Source organism: Excalfactoria chinensis, chromosome Z (genome assembly GCF_039878825.1).
Source record: "Excalfactoria chinensis isolate bCotChi1 chromosome Z, bCotChi1.hap2, whole genome shotgun sequence".
Taxonomy (NCBI): Eukaryota; Metazoa; Chordata; class Aves; order Galliformes; family Phasianidae; genus Excalfactoria; species Excalfactoria chinensis.
In genome coordinates, this window is record NC_092857.1 from 24863996 (window position 1) to 24882563 (window position 18568).

The 18568-nt window shown below is 48.5% G+C and overlaps 1 protein-coding gene across 1 annotated transcript in view; it reads right to left on the minus strand.

Annotated features, from left to right (window-relative positions):
* LOC140264538 (DNA topoisomerase 2-beta-like) overlaps positions 1-8371 on the minus strand; it is a 29148-nt gene extending 20777 nt beyond the window's left edge. The window contains exons 1-2 of the mRNA XM_072360391.1: positions 8296-8371; positions 1647-1798 (exon numbers count right to left, since the gene is read on the minus strand). Of these exons, the coding sequence (XP_072216492.1) occupies positions 1647-1798; positions 8296-8371 (228 nt within the window). The remainder of the gene's footprint in view (positions 1-1646; positions 1799-8295) is intronic.
* Between the last annotated feature and the right edge of the window lie 10197 nt (positions 8372-18568).

An 18568-nucleotide genomic window follows, 5' to 3' on the forward strand; every position in this document is an offset into this window, starting at 1 on the left:
ATTTAAACTAATACCATTCTGTACATAAATAGGACAACTTTATACAGCCCTGGCATATCATGTGCAGTTATACCTAGCCTCTGGAGATCAGACTGAAGACAAGCTGAAGAATGTAAAAAGTAGAAGAGAGAGCAGAAGACTAGATCCTCCATAATGGTATGTAAGCACTTGGAAATTGTACTGATGAAAAATGAAAGCAAGTAATAAAAACAAAGGTACTACAAAGAATTCTCAGTAGGAACAGAATCTGCCTCTAGGGCTAAGACTGGCATCAAAAGTGACTCCAGTCTTCACAACTTTAATTGCAACCAAATCCTGCTATGTTTCCTCGAAATATCCATTGAATGATAATTCTGGTGTATGTTAAAGTCCATTTGCAGAACTCAGATTCTTAATCAGGTTTTCCAGAGTCTCTTAAGGAACAGGGTTAAGGGAAGTCCTGGAGAGAGTTCAGTGGAGGGCCACAAAGATGACTAAGGGGCTGGGGCATCTCCTGTATGAGGAAATGATGAAAGATCTGGGACTGTTCAGACTGTAGAAGACTGAGAGGGGATCTTAGCAATGCTTGTTAATATCTAAAGGAAAGCTGCAAAGTAGATGTGGCCAGCCTCTTTTCAGTGATGCCCAGCAAGGGGGTAATGGACACAAACTGGAAAACAGAAAGTTGTGTACAACGTGAGGAAAAAATATATATATATTTAACTTTGAGAGCATCAGAGCCCTGGAATAGGCTGACCACAGAGGTTGTGAGGTCACTTTCTCTAAAGACATCCAAAACCCACCTGAGTGCAATTCACTGTAGGGAATCTGCTTTAGCACAGGGTTAAGACTAGCTAATATTCAGAGGTCCCTTCCAACCCCTACATTTCTGTGATTCCATAGCAGACATGCAAACATACAGATTCCTTCCTATCTAGATGAACACGCTTTTCTGAGATAGATTACTACATATATGAATTATATTTCAGTGCATCATGGACAGAAGTAAAGTGACAGGTACAAATAACATTTGATACATCAGGTTTTTTCCTTCAACAAAGCAGGCACCTACTGTTTTCTCACGTTCTCTGTTAGTAAAAACATACTCTTTTATTGGATCCATAACATGTTGTTAAATGTTTCTATATGACTTTCATTACATACATATATACATATCATTTCTGAATACAAGTATTTTCCCAATTTTCATTCCCTTTCTTACACCTTTCTCTTTTTAATAGCATCTAAAACTAAAACAGAAAATACATGAAAGATGAAAACAGTTTCATTCCAGACACTCCTGTCATTTCTCTTTCCTCAAGTTCTGTGAAACACAACTTCCTGGTGTACTGACTGAGTCTGTCGTGTCTATAGCATCTGAAAACAACTACCTAAAAGATTTCAGATTCAAATGTGCCAGACACATATGTGAATAAACACATGCCACACTGATAAATCTTCAAAGAATAAATCGTCATCTGATCATATTTACTCAGAAACAAAAATCAGGTCCCCTAAGCAGCTGTGAGACATCATTTGTTTGAGCTCTATTGCCTTTCTCAGAGCAGGGAATGAACGTTAAATATTCTAATACAACTGCCCAAGATAGAACATGTAACTTGGAATCACATTTTCGAAGGCAAAGTAGCCATTCTTAGTATACTTACAAAGGCTGACACTTGACGAGCAGACTCAGTTTGTTGCACCTCCAAGTCATCCGCTTCAGATTTCTTATCCTCATTATTTTCTGGTATTTGTAATTCTTTCCTTCTAACACCTCTTCCCAAGTTGGGCTTGTACTTCTGGAATCCGCCCCTCACTAATTGGACAGGTTGAAGAGGTCTTTGTTTACTTTCACCTCGAGCTGGGATTTTTCTATCAGTGCTAAGACAACCAGAAACAAACAAACAATATCCAATTCAATACAAAAGCACGTCATCAAAAAGCACAGGTTCACTTTTATAAAACACAGCTTGCTTTTTGAAAGACGTTACACAAATGCAAAGTTCTGTTGCGTGTTAAATTACGCACACAAATCCTTTTTTTTTTTCAGCAAATGTGTATAGGCATTCATCTACTAACTACTTCCACAACAGAAATAATTCTTAATGACTCCTAAATGCTCACAAATAACAAGATGGCAAAGTGATCCTGCAATAGAAGGCGTCTCCTTACCAATGTAGCATGGGTAAAAGCCAGGAGCCAGCAGCCACTGTGGAGTATGGGTGACAATTAGAGACCAAACCAAGCAAGAAAACTACGTAGTTGGTGTTTCCTACTGGGTGGAGGGCGTTGATGTAGAGTTCTTCCAACCCCCGATATTGCCAGGTGATTTTAACCACCCTAACATCTACTGGAAAAGTGTCAAAGCAAGCTGCAAGCAGTCAAGGAGACTCTTGCAGTATACTGAGGATAACTTCTTAGTTCATGTGGTAGGAAAGTCCAAACAGAGAAAATGCAGTGATTAAGTGCTGGTGGAATTCATGATTTTAGCTGAGCAGTACAGTAAGGACCCTACATTTTAAGGAAGTGAAATTCTTAATTGTTAATGGGATTCTCCTGCAAACAGCTGTCATAGATAAAGAAGCAGAAGAGAGCCAGCAGATATTTAGAGACATCTTTCTTGGAGCACAAGAGCTCTTGATTCCCATGTTCAAGACAGTGGGCACAGAAGGCAGGAGAAGAGCATGGCTGAGCCAGGACCTCCCAGTCCAACTGAAATGTAAGGGGGAATGCACAGCCAGTGGAAGTAGAGACACACACCCTGGGGATACTTGGATACCAACAGAAGCATAGGAATGGGATCAGGAAAGTTAAGCTGATACAGGCAAGGGATTCTAATGGGTACACGAAGAACATGTGTAAGAAAGAAACTGCATCCCCTCTGATGAATGAGACAAGGATATCTGCAAACAGACAACATGGAAAATGCCGAGGTACAACTTTATCTTAGTTTTCAACAATTGCTCCTCCCATACTGTTTGTAACAGTTCATTTCCCTCCTCCACCCCCTTCCCCACTTATCATGGAAGTCAGGATGCTAGAGGACAGCATTAAGAGCTCCCCCTAGCCAATCTAAGAACCCCCACTTACAAGACACCACCCCACCTCAGTCCCCACCCTGCAATGAACACATCAGGTCATATAACCTTTGCTACCCAAATTTGCTCCCCCCACCCCCTGCAGAGCACTGATCAGCCTGAGGCTAGTGCACTGTTTGCTTAGAATACATATGATTATAGATATATGTGCAAAATCTTGTTCAGAATACATTTAATAAATTGTTTTGGTGCACCTAATGGGTGTCAGGGAAGTATGCTATAGTCACTACCTTTCCATTGGGCAAAATAAATCAAGGAACACAGTGTGGGGAGGGATCCCCCACAACACTCTTGCTTCTAAATTGGAGAGATACGGATGTAATGAGCAGATTACTAGATGGATTTGGAAGTGGCTGAATAGATGTATCTAAAGAATTGCAGTTAGCAGCTCAATGTCCAAATGCAAAGCAGTAGCAAACAGCATCTCTCAGGAGTCCATACTGAGAAAGCTTCAGTAATGAGACAGTGGTGTTGCGTGTATCCTCCGCAAGACTATGGATGATATCAAACTGAGTGGTGAAGTTGAAACAAAAGAAGGAAGGGATGCCATTCAGACAACCCACAACAAGTCAGCCCATGTGCATCTCGTGAAGCTCAACAAAGCGCAGCACGGCATCCTGCATAAAGGTTGGGGTAATGCCCAACACCTGTAAAGACTGGGAGGGTGACCTGAATGAGAGCAGCACAGTGGATAAGGGCTTAAGAGATGAAAAGCTGGATACGAGCTGGCAACATGCACTTGCAGCCCAGAGGCAGTCATATGCTGATCTGCATCCAAAAGAAGCCAACAGGGTGGGGAAGGTGTTTCTCCCCACCTACTCAGCTTTCAGGAGAGCCCATGGAGAGTACTGCATCCAGCTGTGGGGTCCTCAGCACAAGAAATATGTAGATCTATTACTGAAAGTGCAGAGAAGTACCACAAGAATGATCAGAGCCACAAAAGTCTCCCCTGTGCAGAAAGACAGAGAACTGAGTTCCTTCAGCCTGCAAAAGAGAAGGCTGGGGGAAAACCTCATTGAGTCATTTCAATATTTAAAGTGGGCATATAATAAGCACGGAGATAGACTTCACAGGAGCCTGGAAGAGCGGTGGTTGCCCAGAGCTATGGGTGCCCCATACCTAGAGGCAGGTGTTCAAGGCTAGTTTGGTTAGCAGATCTGAACATCCTGATCTAGTGGGAGGTACAGCAGGACAGTTGAAATGAGATAGTCTTTAAGATCCCTTACAGCACAAACTGTTCTCTCAATCTAAAGTAAACATTCATTCATGTGATGCTTAGCATAGCAGTAACTAGGGCTTTCATACAACTAGCGTTAAATCTACAAGTAGTAACATTCAGAATTTTTATTAGACATTCTTAGTCAATTAGAAATCCATCAGCAGAACAGATTCCTCTTAAAATGCCTTCCTTGTTAGTCGAGGTATAAGTGCAGCTAGACCCTTACCCAGCATTAGTACGTGAGGTCTCATTCAGGTTATCTACAGGTAGACTGGCCTCCATGTTGCCACACTCTGATCCAGAAAGTGTGTCTGGGGACTTAAAACTTGAGCTTTCAGAAACATCCTGTGGGCCAACTGACTCTGCCTTTCCTAAGGATTCCAATGATTGCAGGACTTCACATTTTTTTTCTGCTTTCTGAAAAATAGGAAAAACAAATATGAGCAAAAGCAAGTCATGGTACTAAACCCAAAAAGGAGATAGCTTTATGTCCACAAAGCTCAGTACTAATCGCTCCTCAGAGCACTTCCTGTCCAAAAAGACCATCTCCTTTTAGTTGCTCCCTAATCATTTCACAGGCTTCCCAAGAAAAATTCTTTAACTAAACACCTTGAAATGTAGGTTTCAGTAGATGTTTTCAGTACTTTTATTTCATCACCGTCATTTCATGAAGTTCACCTCAGGTCAGAAACAACTGGAAGTACAAGAGTTCCCACACAGAAAATCACAGCTTTTGAAAAAATATATGGTTTCTAAAAAGATTAATCTATCTTTTCTTTACATCATCAAGTGTTTCTATCAGTTTCACAAACTAAGAAGCTGGAATCCAACTGACAAAAAAAAGAAAAAGCCTTACATCTGCATCTGGAGGGACGCAAGACTCATGACTACTCTGCATCAAACTTTCCTTCTTGTTGGCATCCTCCTGCGATACACCTTTATTTATATCCATCTCTTCCTTCCTACTTGTTGTTCTGAAATTTGGCTTTGGTCTATGGAATCGACTCCTCAGTAACCGAACTGATGAAGTAACAGTTTTGTCTTCTTGGATCTCAGGACCAAACTCCCTAAAAAACCAAACAGGCAGTTGATGGCATGGGACAAGACAAATCCTTCCAATCACATTTCACATGCTTGTATTTCATTTTCAGCAGTAGCTAGAACGAGAGCAAAGGAAGGGACGCCATGAAAAAGATCAACTAAGATCACATCAAACATCAAGAACCTGTACCTTCAAGACAGGTCAGCAAATGTAAGAAAAATTCAGATTAACTGGAAGGAATAAGACACACAAATACTATGCTTACAGATTAAGTGGTAAATCTTTCTTACCACTGCCCAGCAAAAATACATCTATGCAGCTGCTTGAGAAGCTTACATCTTTGTGGCAGGAATCATTGCTTTCATTCACATGGTGTAACGCATATCCTTCTGCTTGTCCTCTTCAGGATCTTTTTCATGTCTGTGGTCTTTTCTCCATGCAACAGTTCTTTCTAGGTTTGGTTTGGGTTTCTGCACTCGGCCTCTTTTGAAAGGTGCTGGTTTCAGCACACTCTCTTTGCTGCCTTCTTGTGAACCAGCCATGTCATTAGACCTGGAAAAATACAGAATACATCTTGTGTACTTATGGATCTTAAATTGGAAGGCTCCTAAGGCAAATATGTTTTCCTTTTTAAGCACTAAATCACATACGTTTCCATAAAGCAGAGCTATGCACTGCTAAGTCCATGGAGACAGTAGAAGTGCTTGAGAAGTAAAAATGTATGCTTGCACCGTTCTTTTCTTTCCCCACTGGAAATGGGATACTACGCTACAAATCTTTTCCTGACTCACAAAGGCACTTCTCAAATTCGTAGCTGCTCTAGAGGCAGAACAACCTAATTTAACAAAGGCTATGAAAGGTATCAGAAACTTTATAAGAATATAACAATAACTTAATAATCTTACTGGCGTACAAATACAAGATGTATCTACAACTACCACCTTCTTCTATGCCTTTACACCGAGAGCCACGTTATACAGCAAGGAAGATAATAACAGAACTAAATGCTGAAGTGTTTTTATGTCTGATCAAACCTTGTATAGTCATCCTTCGCCTTCTTTAAAAGGACTAAGTAAAAAGACAAGGTGTTGTTGTTATTAACTCTCCTGTAAAGGACATTTCTCCTGTCACACCACATCTGCCATTTCTCCACTGAATAGAAATACAGGAAACACTCATTAATTAAAATATACATTAAACCACCCACACTGGAATGTGTTTTTTTTTCTCCTCACACTCATATGCTCAACTGCGCTTTAAGAACAAACACTTATTCCTGTTGCTTAAACACTCTATACTTCCCACTCACTGAAAGGATGATACATCAGTATTCAAACTATTGGAGAAAGCTTGCTTTAGTTTGCAAGGGACTAGCTAATTCTTTGCATTCATCATGGGGATTGATGCATTTAAAAACACTGCTTTAAATCGAAAAACAACTAATTTATTTCATGCATTTAATAAGTAAGCACACAAACAAATAAATAAATAAATGTTACTCTTCTCTGAATTTCTATCTCAGAGCAGAAATTGTCCAAGAAACTTCTGTTTTAAGAACTGCAAGATCGTGAAGATGCCGGTATTCCGTGATCCTGTGTAACTATCATCCTATGTAACATGACCAGATGTGAGGGTGGCAAATTGCAAGAAAGAAGCATCCTTTATTTCCCCCCCCACTCCCAGCATACTTACTGAGACACCATCTCCAAGACTTTGCCAGCTTTTTCCACAGCTTCTCCACTGCTGACATCAAACTTATTCCTTTGGTCAGTATTCTGAGAAGAAACAGAATATTAAGACATTAACACCTTTGTACTTATCAAGTGCATCATTACCTAATAGACCAGGTAACTATCCATGACAAGATACAAAACAGGCTGCTCATGACAGATGTAATCACTTATGTAGTGAGTATCACATGCCCAGAAAGGTGCTGTAAACCCTAGTTCAAAAAACCAATGTTGTGCTTGCTGCATGGCATGAGAGCATTAACATCTGCCATTTGTGCAACGAGCTGTCTCCCAGGCTGAGATCTCTACACCATGTTACTGATGGCTAAGTAAGTGCTAATTCCTGGCCACCCTCAGGAAACAAAAGCGAATGTTGCTGTTGCATCCAACAGTTTTGTAATTAACAGGTTATTTCCAGTTATCTCGCACCATCAATACCTTTTCAGTTTCTTCCTTAGACACACTTTAGCAAGTTACTTCATGTAAGCATCAAATATTGCTTAGTCTTAAGAGTGTGGAAACTCCATTTATCTGTATGTTGAAAAGATTAAGTAATCACACTGGGAGCATGCCATTGCTGCTTCTCCGAGCATCAGAAACAGCTGGCAGACGGGGTGGGGGCAAAGCCACTGTTATCACTTTCCCACCAAATGTCAAGCCTCAGTCTCAGCAAAGCAGCACAGTGCAGGCAATTCTCCAGCTGTGTGGCAGGGGTAGTGTCATAGGGTACTCAGCATTTGGTTCCACGGCTGTCTTCTGTAATCCTGCCAAGCGAGCACTGCTGGCTACATACCTCTCTCTGTGCTTCCCTGGCCCGTCACTGCTGCTTTGGATTTTATGCTGCTTTAGAACTCGTGTCTATAACATAACATGACATAAATCCCATCTTGTCCCATTCCCAGCATTCCTTCCTAGTTGTTTTCCGTAGTTCAGGAGCTCTAGGATCTTGTCTGGAATTCAGTAGAATCCAAGGTGAAAGTTAAGGCTTGAATAACTGCAGCTGAAAGAATTTCTGATGCTGTCAGTGTGACTTTTGATTTTCAGAGTTTGGATGTCTCTGGCACCCGAGCCATTTATTTATTTATTTTACTACTTCTTTAAATAGCCTTAGAAAAAGTAATTGCTTAATGCACGGCACAGAACACGTTTTTACATTACATTCAGAACTTACGCCTGGCCAAGTTGATTCACAGCATCGGTTTGAGATTTCCAGCATGTACGTACCTTGACTTTTCCATGGAGTGAACAGAATCACGTCAGTCACTGGAGAGGAACTTACATCTGCATCCGTAGATGTCATGTTCAAAACACACGTGATTCATGTGATAGCAAGGCTGTTATGAAAGCAGAAACGGCTCCATAACATCAATGGATCATCTCTTCAGCTGGCTGTCTCCTGGAGCTGTAGCCATTAGGGGCATCTCCTGTACGGCTGAATAGTGAAAAAGTTGAAGGCGAGGAAGACGATGAGCCTTCATCCCACCCCCACCCCCACCACTCACTACGCAGGCGCAAGGGGGAGGGGCTGATGCTAATGGGGTCTCAGGAACGCCACGATCATACCTGCTTGATCTCTGCTCTGTGGTGATGGAGTTGGATTCCTAAGGCACTCCTGCAGCAGGAGCTGTGCTGCCATTGTGGATGGGAGCAAACGATCTCTCGCATCCCGGTGCTGCTCTTGATCAGCCCGAGCTTCCTGTCTGTGGTTTGTGCTGCCGTTCAGTGCTGTTTTTCCTGCTGTTTGGATGCTGCTCCCTCACACCTCCGTCCTCCCCCCGCGGCCATTCCTGGCTCCCAGCTCCTGACCGGTGTCCGCCCCTCCCCCGGCCTCCCATTGGGCAGCGGCAGCTCCGCCGGCTCCGATTGGCTGAGCCGCAGTGCGCGGGAACCAGCGTTGCGTCCCGGCCGTTTGGAGGGGCGGCTCCACACAGAGTGCGGCTCCCGCAGCGCGGTCCGAGGCCGAACGGGACCGGCGCGGCAGCCGGGGCTGTGCGAGCTGCATCGGGACGGAAACCGGCACCACGGCAGCGAGTGCTGAGGAGAGCTCCGCCGGAGTGCGGGGAGAACGGCACTGGTGCGGGGAGAGGGCTGGGGGGGGCAGAAGGGGGGATGGGAGTGGGGGGGAGGGTCCAGAGGGGAATATAGGACGGGGGGGGGGGTCATAGGGGGGATATGGAACTGGGGAGTGGGCAGAGGGGGATATGGTGCGGGGGGGCGGCAGAGGGGGATTTGGGACTGGGGAGAAGGGGGCAGAGGGGGATATGGGACTGGGGAGGGGGCAGAGGAGGGATATGGGGCTGTGGGTAGGGGGCTGAGACGGGATATGGGACGGGGGGGGGGAGAGGGAGGATATGGGGCTGTGGGGAGGGTCCAGAGGGGGATATGGGTCTGGCGGGGGGAGGGCAGAGGAGGATATGGGACTGGGAGGGGGGGGGTAGAGCGGGGATATGAGGCTTTGGGCAGGGGGAAGAGGGGATGTGGGACTGGGAGGGGGGGGGTAGAGGGGGATGTGGGACTGGGAGGGGCCAGAAGGGGATATGGGACTGAAGGGTGGGGGGCAGAGGGGCAGAGGGGGATATGGGGTAGCGGGGGAGGGGCCAGAGGGGCATATTGCACTCGGAGGGGTGGCAGAGGGGGATATGGACTGGGAAGGGCCAGAGGGGGATATGGGACTGAGGGTTGGGGGGGAGAGGGGCAGAGGGGGGTATGGGGCTGTGGAGGAGCCACAGGGGAACATGGGGATGTGGAGGTGCCAGAGGGGGATATGGGGCTGGGGGAAAGGGGGGAGAGGGCGATATGGGATTGTGGGGGCCAGAGGGGGATTTGGGACTGGGGGAATGCCACTGGGAAAGGATCTCTCTGTGTAGATTGCTTCTCTTGGAGTTTTCCCTGTGAGCCTGTGCAGGTGTGCATTTTGCATTTGTTTTCAATGGTCTCTTTCTAACTCCACCGCTCTAGTTTTGTTTTTTCTTCAGGGGTCGTAGAGGGATGTGGGGGGGCCACTGGGGGATGTAGGAAAGTAGGGGGCTGTGGGGGGACTCTAGGTAGTCATATAAGACTGTAGGGAGCTGTGCAGGGGCTGTAAAAACCTACAGGGAGTTGAGGGGGACTCTAGGGGGAATATGGGACTGTGGTGGGCCATAGGAGGACTAGGGGCTCTAGGGGGCTCTGAGGATGTATAGGGGTTGTGGGGAGCTATTGGAGGATATGGGCAGATTATGGGCCAGATCCTCCAATCTCCAAGCCAGATATGGGCTTGAAGGGGTGGTGTCTAGAGAGAGAGACGGTTGTGGGGGCCTAAGGGTGATATGGGGCTCCTGGGGGCTGTTGGGTGCTATGGGGAGGAATATGGAGTTCTAGCAGATGGTGGGGGTGTAGGTGTGGTCTATATATGTACATAGATGGGAATCTAAGTATGAAAAAAGATACATCCACGTGTGTTCTGGGCTGCATTGACAAAGGGGTGGCCAGCAGGGAGAGGGAGGTGATTGTCCCCTCCTACTCAGCTCTTGTGAGGTCCTCTTTGCAGTACTGTGTCCAGGCCTGGGAAGGATGTGGAGCTGTTGGGGTTGGTCCAGAGGAGAGCCACTGTGAGGATCAGAGGGCTGGAGCAGCTCTCCTATGAGGAAAGGTTGAGGGATCTGGGCTTGTTTAGCCTAGAGAAGAGAAGGCTACGGGGAGACCTCATTGTGGCCTTTCAGTACTTGAAGGGAGCGCACAAACAGGAGGGGGAAGGGCAGTTTATGAGGGTGGATAGTGATAGGACAAGGGGGAATGGAAGTTGTGGATGCCCCATCACTGGAGGCATTCAAGGCCAGGCTGGATGTGGCTGTGGGCAGCCCGGTATGGTGGTTGGCATCCCAGCACCCAGCAGGGGTGTTGAAACTAGATGATCGCTGCGGTCCTTTGCAACCCAGGCCATTCTATGATTCTCTGATATGGGAGGGATATGTCTATAGGGTGGACAATAGGGGGATGTGCTCTGTGCAGCCCTGTGCACACACACACTCGTGTGCAATTCCATCCTGGCTTTATGCAATCCTGTGTGCACTCACATGTGTTTTGTATTGATTTCCCGCTGAATCCTCCGGTGGACTCGTAGTTAGGCTGGGAGTGAAGGGGAGCACTGGGTAGCTGTTTGTGTTCCCTGCTGTGTGCTGCGGGGTTGTGCTGGCAGCGGTGCGGTTGGTTTGCTTTTCCTTGGGAGGGTGGGAAGGAGCTGAGCAGGCCCGGTTCTTTTCTCCAAGGGTTCTGATCCTCCAGTGTCACTGCACCAGGGAGTGCACGATCTAAAGGACTTCTGGGTTGTGATAAACTCGTATCTCGGCAGCTTCTATGATTTCAGGTTGGGTGTTCTAGTGCAAGCAGTTTGGGGGCATGATTTATTGTCCCTGTAGCTAACGCAGTGTGGGAAATTTTGCCCTGCTTTGGCTTGCCAGTGCTTTCCCCTGTCTCCACTTGTCTGGAGCCTCCTTGAAATGTATGCCTAATTTGGAACTATTTTCTTCTTTCCTAGCTTTTGTGGTATAAAGAAGCACAGAAAGGTGCTGGAACAGCTTGTTCTGGATGGCATCTCCAAGCAATTGGAGAAGAGCAAGACTTTCAGGAATAGTCAGCATGGATTTACCAAGAGCAAATTGTACTTGACCAACCTGTTAGCCTTCTCTGATGGCATCACCAGCTGGGCAGATGGCGGGAGAGCAGTGGATGTCGTCTACCTTGACTTGAGCAATGCTTTTGATGCAGTCTCCCACGACATCCTGGTAATGAAGCTGAGAAAGTGTGGGACAGATGAGTGGCCGGTGAGGTGGGCTGAGAGCAGGCTGACTGGCCAAGCTCAGAGGGTGGTGCAGAGTGTGGTTGGAGAGCTGTGAGTGGCGATGCTCTCTGGGGGTCGGTGCTGGGTCTGGTCTTGTTCAATGCCTTTGTCAGCGACCTTGATGAGGGGTAGTGTCCACCCTCGGTAAGTATGCCAATGAGTCAAAGCTGGGAGCAGTGGCTGGCACACCGGAAGGCTGTGCTGCCATTCAGCAAGACGTGGACAGGTTGGAGAGCTGGGCCAACAACAAAGCAGATGAGGTTTAGCAAGAGCAAGTGTAGAGTCTTCCAGCTGGGAAGGAATAACTGCAGGTATCGGTCGAGGCTGGGTTGTGACCTGCTGGAGAGGAGCTCTGCAGAGTAGGGCCTGGATGTCCTGGTGGGTGACAGGTCGGCCATGAGCCAGCAGTGTGCCCTGGCGGCCAGAAAGGCCAGTGGGATCCTGGGGTGCATTGAAAGGAGCGTGGCCAGCAGGGGAATGATCTCTAGAGGTCCCTTCCAGCTCCAATTCTGTGGTTCTGTACTTGCATCATTGCTTCTTGCAGCAGTACAGTGTTTCAGAAGAGAGAAAAACGTGGTGGGCATAAACTGGATTTCTGCAATTAGTAAAGTTGTGCCGAGATCGTGGCAGACTGTTGCATCTGTGAATGTGTGCAAAGCCTGCCGACAGAGAGAAATAACTTTTCCCTGCAGGTTGAGCTTTTCTGACGTAGGTCATTGCTAGGTGAGCTTCTGCTTTAAAGCATCAAGCTGTATAAACAAGGCAAATTGAAAAGCAAGCTTGCCAGTTCTTTTTTTTACCAGTGATTTTTTCAGGAAGAAAAGCTTGGAGATGCTGTTTGCTAATGGAAGATGGAGAGAGGAAAAGCAGGAGAAAGGCATGGTGTGCATAGCCACCACATCCCATCTGCAGTGTTCTCCCCCTGTGCAAATGAGGAGCAGCTCAGCAAGCTTGGCCTGGGCCGTGGAAAGGGAGCTTGCAAACATCTGGGCCAACCCCAAACGAGTTAGTTCTGCAGGTTGGTTGTTTTCTGCTGTTTGTCTGCCATCCTGTTGCTCAGTGGTAGATTTGTTCATGGTCAGTGCCAACAGGAAACACAGCATTTCTGTTTTGGCTGTCCCAGCGCTTAGATCCCTTGCTGCTGGGATGGGGTGTATGAAGAATGATGCATGTGTTGATGTCCAGCCTGGCTCTGTGGATGAATCTGCATCCCTGGCAGGACTGAGGGTGGGAGCAGGCCAGGTTGGATCTGATGCACTTTGCTCTCGTTCGTAATGCTTGTTCTTGCGCAGGAGGGCAGGTGGTGAACCTCATGAGCCAATGCCTGCAGGTGGGGTTTGCGGAGAAAGAGGTCCTGCAGGTCTTGGGTGACACCCATGGAACCGTAGCGAGGCTGCATGGCTGTAAAACACCGGGAATCGACAGAGGCGTGAAGGTGAGCTGTGGGCTCCAGTACCACAGGAAGGGATGTGTGTGCTCTGGGTTTGGATGCTTCTGTGTGTTTTAAGTGACTGAGAAACCGATGCTCAGTTCGCTCGAGTGTATAGAACAAGTGTAACATCCTTTCTGATGGAGTATTGTGAAAGGAATCCTATGGGTTTGAACAGGAATTGATGTGACTTCTTTTGTATGAATAACAGACTCATTGTGCAGCTTGTGAATGAATTCATTCGCGCCTGCTGATTGGTGCTGTTCTCTACAGGGAGCTGCAGTGGAAATGGACACTTGTGGTCCACTGTCTGGCCCCCTCCCGCGTGCTCAGATCAGCCAAGTTGTCAAGGCCTGGCTCTTGGTTGGTGAGTTGTGCCGAGGTCAGAGAGTTGGATTTTCTGGGCTTTGAGACACGTCTTCCAGTTGCACGTTGTATTATTTCTGATGTGCTGACCTGTTGAGCTCCAGCCCCAAATGAGGATTCAAGTCCTACCACAGCAGGAATGGTTGAGATTGGAATTGGAATGCAGAAGGCTGGAGCCAGCAGGAGCAGGGAATCCATCATCCCCCTGTACTCGGCACTGGTGAGTCCTCACCTTGAGTTCTGTATTCCGTTCTGGGCCCCTCACTGCAAGAAGGACACTGAAATCCTGAGATGTGTCCAGAGGAGACCAGTGAAGCTGTGAGGTGTCTACAGCACAATCTTATGGGGAGCTTCTTATGGAACTGGGATTATTGAGTCTGGATAAGAGGAGGCTCAGGGAAGACCTTATCATTCTCTGTGACTAACAGAAGAGAGGTTATGTGGGGGTGGGGGTTGTCCTGCTCTTCTCCCATGTAACTGGTGACAGGAGTGGAAGGAACAACCTCAGGTTGTATGAGGGGAAAATTCAGCCTGGATGTTAAGAAAACCATCTCCAAATGGGTGCTCAGACGCTGGAGGCATCTGCTGGCTGAGCGCTTTGTTGGGTGAGCATCACACTGCTGGAAAGCACACAGCTGTTGTCTCTGCGAACAGCCCCATCCGTGGGGACTGGTGGCTTTTTCATGTTACCCTTGTGTCTCAAGTCCCACATGCAGTTACTCGTGCTGTTTGAAAGCACCATCTTAGAGGCAGCCTTGATTTCTCCAGCTGCGAGCTTTGTGCCACGGGAGCTCTCCTGCTTCTCCCAGGGATGGGCGACCGAATGGAAGGCCCAGCAGAAGTCTGGGTAGGTGATGTCACTTGCTGTTCCTTTCCTCACCCGTGCCAGGAAAAGCAGGGAATGGGACTGGGGGACATCCCAGCGGTGGGTTCCTGCCTCAGCAGAACTGAATGGCTGTTCTGATCCACGTATTTTAACCTGAGTGGATCTGACACTAACAAGAGAGGCGAGGGGCCTGTGGGAAGAAACTGCATGTGCCACAATTTGTGGTGCAAGGTGATCTCAGAACTGCTGCTAACAGTGCCGAGAAGGCTTCCTTTTTGACGGGGAGAGGATTAACTAGGTTATTTTAATGAATCTCTTTCCTTTCTGTTCATCTTTCATACTACCTCTCATAAAACTGTCTGTGGATCCTCAAGTAGTACTTCTTGCTAAAGGGAATACGCGTGCTGCCTGCATTTTCATCTGCGCAAAGGATCTTCTAATCATCTCTGCCTGTGTTTCTTATTAACCCTGAGGTGGAACGGAGTAGAACACAGACTTGGGTGCATCTTCAATCAGGAGCAGGGACACGCAATGCTCATCTTGGGTGTCTGGCTGACAACAAGAGCAGAGAGGTAAGTTTCACAGGGTCGCGTGCCCATTTAATTTTATTTTTCATTCATGATGCATAGAGGCGTTACCCAGACAAAGTGAGCATTTGTCAGCTGGACTTGCTAGAAATGACGTAGGCAGTGAAAATGGGTTTGAAGCATCCCAAAGAGCCCTGCAAAAGAATGCTGAGAGTTAACCTGGCACCCTCCTTTGGAAACCTCCGGTGTCTGCCAGCTCTTCAGCTGTGCCCAAACACCTCCCATTGCGCTGCCACACCAGGACGTAATTCCAACCCCACCCTGAGTTCTGGAATGTTGTGGTGCCGTGTTGGAATCAGATGTGACCCCGTGGTCTTGCCTCTCCCCCTTGTGGGGGGTCATGGTGGACCAGACTGGTGGCTGCTGGTGATGTCATAAGCGGCTGGAATGAGGGGAGGAGCGGTGCGTTCTGTGTTCCTTTGTGGGAGAGTTGGAGTTCGGAGTGGTTGGTTTTCTTGTTGTTCTCGTGCGTTTAGTGCCTTTGTTTGAGTACCATCGTGCGCAGCATCCTGTAGGTAAGCTGAGCCAGCGTGGGATGGACGGGTGGGCAGTGAGGTGTTGAGAAGTGCTGGCTGTCGGAGCTCACAGCACCGTTTTGCTTACTCTTGAGCATCAGACGTCATTTTTCCCCGGTAGACACGTTCCAAAGGGGGTGTCCATAAAGGTGGCACCTGTCCCATGCTTCTTCCATCATCTTCTGTGCTCAATTGTGGAAGCATCGTCAAGTTGCTGGGTGGACAGGCACCATGTAGCCTGAGACTCAGCATGTCTTGCAGCAAGTGGATGGGACAGTTGTGCTGTGTGCGTTATGCCATGGCTGTCTTAGCCCTGCTCACTGACCTGCTCTTTCTCTCTCCTCTGCCCACCCTCCGCCCACTGCCTTGGTGCAGCTTTTGCTCTCAGAAGATCTGAGCAGAGTGACCAGGAACTGCTGCAGATAGCCTGAGGTGATCTTGTTGCCAGGTATGTGCCATGTTTGTCCTACCACATTGTTTTGCATGCCATGGGCTTCTTCACTGCCCTCCAGCTCAGCCCTCAGAAGGGTGCTGTCTGATGCCCTGCTGTCACACTGTCAGAGCGCTCTGGGCGAATGCATCTGTTGCTCTGTGCCAGAGTCCCCATCTGCTGGCAGAGGGATAGCAACTTGGTACAATGCTGCCACACACACCTATGTGGCAGGGTATGCAAGGGTAGTTCTGAAGAAGTCTCTCCATACTGTGCTGTGTGAATAGAGACAACAGAAGTGTGTTTCTGCTCTGTTCCAGCTTGTCACACCTGTTGTGATGGGCCTTGCGTGCAGCAAGATCAGCAGTGAGCCTGAGTTGGCGGGCACGGAGGTAGAGTGTGAAGTTCTGGCTTGTCTTTGTTCCCTGTGTTGAGCCAGCAGAGGGAGCTGCAGATGTGCTCTCCTGCAGGAAAGAGTTTGTCCTCAGCTCCTGACCACAGCCTGTGCTCTGTTTTGCAGGCTGATAACATGTGGAAGCCGCAGCTGGTGCGTGCGGAGTCATCTCTTAACGTTCCAGCGATTGCGGCAGCCCATGTTATTCAGACCTACGTCGCCCAGGGGCCGGATGAGCTCTCCCTGGAGGTAAGCAGTTCCAGGTGTTCCTTGCCCTGGGGGCTGCATTGGTGCAATGGCTGTCAAGCTTGAGGCTATTCTGCGGCGCAGAAGCAGGCAGTCATTTGAGCTGTGCTTTCCTGGCAGCTGTGCTGAAGCTGGGATTGACGTTTCAATCTCTTGCAGGTAGGAGACTTGGTGAGCATTGTTTCTATGCCACCAAAGGAGCTGAGCCCCTGGTGGAGAGGCAAGCGTGGCTTTCAGGTAGGCACACGCTTCCGACTAGAGAGCCCAACTTCAGTAGAGTCAGGAATCTCAGCTTGGAGCTGCTCTGCCTGCACAGGATGGCTTCCGGACGCAAACGGTTGCCCTGTGTCGGTGACAGAGGACTTTCCCTTTGGCTCTGGGCTCGGGCTAATGCCCAGCTGTCTTTTTGTTCTTGTTACAGGTTGGGTCTTTCCCTGGTGAGTGTGTGGAACTCATCAGCGGAAAGGTTCCCGAGTCTGTCGTCGATTCATTGCCAAAGCCAGGTACACGTGTTACATTTGACAATGTGGGGAAGTAAAATGGGGTCAGAGCGTGGCTCTCGGGGTGTTCGTTAATGCCCGCGTTGAGCAAGCTTAGCAAGAGGACTGCATTAAGGTCCATGGGAACACGCAGAGATCTGTCCCAATCCCACTGTGTTTATTATTGGGCTTGGGGAAGTCACGGAATCCTCCTGGAATGGCTTGGGATTGGAAGGGGCCGAAAGGGATCATCCTCAGGCTCCAAGGCCCCTGCCTCGGTCTGGGTGGCCAGCCTGCGCATTTAGCAGGAGTCGAGAGCAGGCTGTCCGGGGCCCCTTCCGACCTGGCCTTGGACACTTGCAGGGACGGGGAAAATCCGTTCTTGCGTGTCCTTGTTGGGAATGTTCTTCCCATTGTTCCGTGCTCGGTCGAAGTTGTTACGCTCGGCCTCGTCCAACCGAGCCAAGCCTGAAATGAACTGGTTTCTTTGTTTTGTTTCTTTGCAGTGCCGAGGAAACGGGGCAAGCTCAGCACCTTCCTTCGTTCCTTGGTGAAGGCCCGCCCCAAGAGATCGGAGCAGCCGGAGCCGGCGAAGGAAGGGGTGTTTGGGTGTGACCTGGGGGAGCACCTTCTCCGCTCTGGCCGTGATGGTAAGGAACAGCCCATTGCTGAGATCTTCCTCGGTTGGGCATCTGAACATGATAGGTCGTGGCATTTCTGGAAAGCCAAGAACACGTCTCCGTGCAGTTTCCTCACAGCTGTTTCTGCCAGCTTTCTCCTCTAAGGAGGAAGCAAGCGGTGGCCCGACTGGGCTTAGTGGCTGGGATGGGAGAAGAGCACGGCCTGAAGCAGGACTTGAGTAAGAAGCTGAGCTAACCGCTGGCTCTTGTTCTATAGTCCCCCAGGTCCTGCAGAGCTGCGCCGAGTTCATTGAGCAGCATGGCGTGGTGCAGGGGATCTACCGCCTGTCCGGCGTGGCGTCCAGGATCCAGCGCCTACGGTAAGAGTGCTGCGACTGACACAGCTGTCAGCAGGGGCACGTGCCATGCTGCGGGCGTTCAGAGGAACCCCTTCCTTTTCTTGACTGTATTCTGTGTGGCTTTGGACTTGCTTTCCTCTTTCTCAAAGCCCTCTGCCCACTCCTGTGTCCTTCTCTGCAGCCATGAATTTGAGTCGGAGCAGGTTCCCGAGCTCAGCGTCCGAGACATTCACAGCGTGAGCTCCCTGTGCAAGATGTACTTCAGGGAGCTCCCAAACCCTCTGCTGACCGAGCAGCTGTATGGCAAGTTCTCGGTAAGCTCAGGGCAATGTCTTGGAAATGACACGTACCTCTCCCCTGGGCGTCCTGGCTGATGGTTGCAGCAGTGCCCCAGCTCCGAGGTCTTATTTCTGTTAGCCCCATGAGG